Here is a 5,400-nt window from a genome sequence, read left to right as displayed (position 1 = left end):
AAAGCTCTAGGTTATGTGTGATTGGTTTGGTGGCTTATTGGATCGTGGCCTAGAAGTGATCAAATAAATTGATAATGGGAAGATAGGACGACCCTTGTATTTTCGGATAGACGTGTGACACATAATATAAAAGTTTCATCTTGTATTAAAGAAAAGGGACTCCTTTCACTGGTGCTCACTTATGTAGTCACTGCGAGCACGAGATGACCATACCTCTCGCAGACACTTTTTTGCTGCGAAATTTTCAAAATTCTAAAAGTCACATTTTTCAGACCAAAACTGCAAAAGTCCATAATTTTGAACTTGAAGTTCCAAATTCAAATTAATGGATGGTCAAATTATAGAAGTTGGTATTTTGGAAGTTCAAAACTTTGAAAGTAAAAAAAACTCAAAAGTTTCAATTTGTGAAAGTACGTCCATAATTTTTTTAACCTGGTATTATAATACTAGAAAGTTCCCCAGAAGGGAATTACCAAAAATGGGAATTTCCTCAAAAGTAAAAAGTTAGAAGTCAATCACAAGTTAGTGTGGATGACTCTCTTAGGTACTACCACATAATACTTATTTTTTTTGTTAACTAGAGAATTCTTATGTACTCTGCGGTAGTACTTACTTTTTGTTGTCATGTTATCAACTAGTTCCCGACGCGGGGTATTCTCTAGTTAAATATCAAAAAAAATTGAGGTACACTGCCAAAACACAAGCAAAATAATGCCCCCGATCAAGACAGAACTCAACAATGCAAACAAATTCAAAATACAAATGATTCAACGTTGCAACAACTCAGATAAATATGCCGCGTGGCGTGGCGCGAAACTTGCCATAGTTCTTTCTAACAGAACAACTCTGGACAAGGGGCTTTGCGATTAGGTGATTCGAGTCAAAAAAGAAGAAGATTAGAGTGACGAAGTAGTAGTACGTCGATGCTGCAACCTGTTCATGTGTCTATCCAAGAAGGGGATCACGCTGATGAAGTAAGTATTTATTACGTCCATGATACATGTAGCACATCAAGGAACGAAAAATACAAGAACATTAACTGAAGATAAATACAGAGTTACAGACGCTCATCAAGGAAGGAACATGGACATGAGCGCAACGCCGATGTTTTTCCCTCCGGACAGTGCGTACAGGTAGAGAGATAATCAAGGGTGAGCAGGGATCGCCGGAAGCGCCACCGCCGGGCCGGTAATTGTACTGGTACCGGTAATGGCTCCCACCAGCGGGAGCGTCGGGAGCGTCGGGAGTGTGGGGAGCGTCGGGAGCGTCGGGAGTGTGGGCAGCGTCGGGGCCGTGGGGAGAGTCACAGCTGGCAAGTCCGGCAACCCCATCGCCTTGGACTCGCCGACGCCGGCACCGCGTGTCGCTGCAACCTTCTCGTTCAGCTCCCTCCCGTCGCAGGACGCGAGCACCGCCAGTAGCAGGAGCGCGGCGGCGAGACACTTCGCCATTGCTAACTGGGAGGCTCTGGTAATACTACTGAGGAGATAGTCTAGCTTGTGTGGCTGTCTTGGAGTGAGGTTAGGCTTAGCATTGTGTACGCTGCTTCTTATAGGCGAATTGTACGGGGTGGCGGGGTGGCCGTGCCTCGTCCGAGCAGGAGAGGAGGATAGAATAGGTAGAGTGCGACATGCAAAATTGCTGGCCCGTCCTTCTCACTCAGGTCACGGGCGGCAGAGAGGCATTCAAGTATGGCGGCATGTCAACGTCGGTGGATTGGAATGTGGCGGATGGAATTATTGTCCGCGAATCCGTCCTGCCTCTTTTCATCGCAGTCGAGAAGGCCAGGTAGCTAGTCGAGGTGAGTCAATTGGTTTGCTTTTCTTGGGTAGATATTTCCTTCCCGATCAAGGATGGGAAATGTGAGCTGCTCAACACAGATGCAAGATCTAGTTTTCCCATTCCAATTTTGTGTCGATGGTTTTAGGATCTTTGTTATCCCAAGTGGTGGTGAAGAGAGCCTCTGACTGGTACGTTTCATTCCATCTTTATCCATTTCTAACAAGGACTCTGCACTCCATTTAAGACTTGGTTTGCCTGCCGACAAGGGCAGCCACGGCGTGCCAAATACCAAATTGACTATGTAAATTATGCCTGGCATGGGTGTCAAATTTACGATCTTTCGTAAGCTTATGTGGTGCCAAATTGTTCTCACAAGTAGGACCTTGTGCACATTGATTATACATATAAAAACTTGTGTCGTATTCATTTACGTATGGCGCCAGAAGAAAGAGGTTAGAGGGGTACATCCAGATGGAGTATCTTTTTTAGAGTGAAAAACTTGTATATTACTCAACCATAATGTTCTTACAATCAGCCAAAGCTAGCTCAACAGCATCTGGACTTCTAGACACCCAAAACCGAGCCAAGTCATGGTTCTACCTTTCAATCAAGTAAACTTAGCTAAACAATCCCTGACTTTATTATAGTGATGACTAACATGAGTAATACAAGATTCACGGAGAGGCCTAAGAATCTAAGATGTCTGAGTTCCTTCACAATAGAATAATAGGTCGATTTGTCAAGATCCAGCAACTAAGCAGTCCATCTCAATGATTATAGGTGAATCGCTGCGCTAGAGAGCCATAGGTAACCCTTTCATGCAAGCACAAAGTTCCGCTTCTAGAGCTTCATGAAGAGAGAACAACTGCCTGCAGAGTCTCGGGCCTCTTTGATCATGTCCCCTCTCCCGAAAAACCTCATACCTCCGAGATTGAGGTCCTACTCTACCCTAATCTAGAGATCCTTTGAGAACACGGACTCATGATCAGAGCACGGCAACGCCACGTGTTGGACAGAGCAAAATGCAAACATGTCTCGTCACGAATTAGAGGCAACCACTTGCTTTAAACGAACATTTGTGTTATATTAGCATACCCACTGCACGTATTATCGTATACGAAAGGAACCACAGTGCAACCTAGGTCTACCAACCCATACACCTCTAGAGTATCTCTAAAAGTAACCATCTGAGGTTATGGACGAGGAGTGGCCGACATATGCTCAAAATCCCATAAGGCTTCGTTAAAATCTCCAATCACTAACCAAGGTAAGTCTAGAACCAACTTTAGGGCTTGTAATTTTGGCCACATAATATGACGATTTTCAACTCTCGGCTCCCTGTATACACAGGTTATCCTCCATTACTCTTCCTCTACATGCACTCTAACTATTGCATCCATCTAATGGTTGTCTTTATCAAGAATATCACCCACAAAACTTTCATGCCAAAAGAGAGCAAGCCCTCCGCTTAAAAGTCATTACCATCAACTGCAGTAAAACCTCTGAGGCCTAGTGTAACACTCCGGCCACATCCACCGGTTGCTAGCCATTACGCCTGGCGGAATCTTGACTGACCTCGCAGACCAATACTAGTCTTTTCTGCGCATTTTTTTCTCAACTGTGCGCACTCAAGACCAACTTTCCAGTCGGTCACCCATCTTCAAATCGCTCCAAACCTAGCACGCTTAACTTTGGAGTTCTTTGCGAGTGGCCTCCCCAAAAAGAAGGAACTTTTTGTTGATACGAGAGGTCTATCATTCCTATTAAGTCAGACTCTCATATACACCTTCACTCAAAGGAGCTTGACGTCCTCGTCGGCCCAACAGGAATGTTCCCTCTTAGTACACGTCTGTGCATCCAGTCTGGCACGTGTGCCATGCCATGAGTCACAATGGACCACACGTGCCATGCGCCACATGCTCCTGCACACGTTCGTGTAGCCGCGAAAGTCGGTTCTGATACCAATTTGAATTCCCAAACCCGAATAAACTATTAAAATTTGGTTGGGGTTTACATATATCATATGGTATGCATAAATTTAAGAAATTGCAGTTAATTAGTTGCAAAAAAAGACCTAGGAATTGCTCTACCATAATGTATATGCACACTGATTGCTCACTATAATGTCGTGAAGCTCCATCCACGCAGACCAAGAAAACTCCAAACCCGAAAGAGTTGATGAGAGATAACCATGCATCAATGCATGTCCCTATTAATCCAATCACCTTACCTTTTTCAAAGCATTGGTGTTACCTCAACGAAAACTTGCTGGTTCTTTTAACAGAACGACTCTGGACTTGGGACTTTGTGATTAGAGAGTGGTACGATCGATGATGCAACCTGTTGATAGGGTATGTTCATTCAAGAAGACGATCACACATTCGCACTGACAAAGTATTATGTATTACGTTGATGGTACGTACATGTAGCACACAAAGGAGCGAAAAATAGAGACATGGACTGAGAGGAAATACAGATACAGACACTCATTAAGGAACGTGGACATGAGCGAGACGCCGGTGTTTTTCTTCCCGGCGATGTCAGCTATAGAAGTCTAAATCCCACAAGTTCAGCTTCAGCTCGTATGTATGTAGGTCAGAACATGAACTAGAGATGATCATGGGTGAGAAGGGACCCCAGGAATCACCACCAGCGGGCCGTTAATGGTACTGGTTCCGGTTCCCACAACCGGCAGGTCTGGCAACCCCGAACCCGAAGAAGCCTTGGACTCGGCGACGCCGGCACCGCGTGCCGTTGTGAGTGCCTGGTCCTTCTGGTTCAGCTCCCTCCCGTCGCAGGACGCGAGCACCACCAGCAGCAGGAGCGCAACGGCGACACACTTTGCCATTGCTAACTGGGAGGTTCTGAACTTTTGATACTAGTGACTAGTGAGGAGCAGTCTAGCTTGTGTGGCTGTGTTTGAAGAGGTACTTTGTTAGCATCGTGTACGTTGCTTCTTATAGGCGAGGTGCACGGGGTGGCGGGGGTGCTGAGGCGGGGTGGCCGTTCGTCGTCGGCGCAGGAGAGGAGGGTAGAATGGGTAGAGGTGCGAGACGCGGGCCCCTCCTGCTCGAGAACACGGTCAAGGGCTGGAAGAGAGACATATGCATGTATGGGCGGCGTGTCAACGTCGGTGCATCGGAATGGGGGCCGGATGCCTTCCCCTGCCTGTGAATCCGTGCCGACTGATCTCATCGCAGTCCAATTGGTTTGCGTTTCTTCAGTAGATCTTTTTCTTTTCCCGGTCAAGGATGGGATCATGGGAGGCTCCTGGATATGTGAGTAGGTTGGTGCCTTGGCGGCGAACTGGCGATAAGCTTGGTTGCTTTGGGCCAGTGGGGCAAATAGCTCCCATGCGATATCTTTGAGTTGAATTGTCTCTAATGCGACGTCGTTGATTGTAATGGCTCTCATGCGACGTCTCCCAGCGCAGAAATAGCTCAAGCAAGACAACCCGTTTACGCGACTAGTTGGTAGTTAGACTAAGGTTTGGTTAGGACACTAGGGGTTATGTGCTCTGACTGATGGGGTCCATCTAAGGTCACGTAGTCAAGAGTCAACCGTTCACGACTCGACCTGTGACTGTGTGACCGTGCTCGACTCGCCCGTGCTGGACTG

At 46.5% G+C, this 5,400-nt stretch overlaps 1 protein-coding gene across 1 annotated transcript; it reads right to left on the bottom strand.

The window, feature by feature from the left end:
* Positions 1 to 967: 967 nt before the first annotated feature.
* LOC543383 (periaxin) lies at positions 968 to 1,541 on the bottom strand. Its single transcript, XM_044603082.1, has one exon. It carries the CDS (start codon positions 1,449 to 1,451, stop codon positions 1,146 to 1,148), a length of 306 nt encoding a protein of 101 aa, XP_044459017.1. The 5' UTR covers positions 1,452 to 1,541; the 3' UTR covers positions 968 to 1,145.
* Between the last annotated feature and the right edge of the window lie 3,859 nt (positions 1,542 to 5,400).

The sequence above is a fragment of the Triticum aestivum genome, chromosome 2A, assembly GCF_018294505.1.
Source record: "Triticum aestivum cultivar Chinese Spring chromosome 2A, IWGSC CS RefSeq v2.1, whole genome shotgun sequence".
NCBI classification, from domain to species: domain Eukaryota; kingdom Viridiplantae; phylum Streptophyta; class Magnoliopsida; order Poales; family Poaceae; genus Triticum; species Triticum aestivum.
Note: the sequence above shows the minus strand (reverse complement) of the source record. Positions and strands in the feature narration are given on the sequence as shown.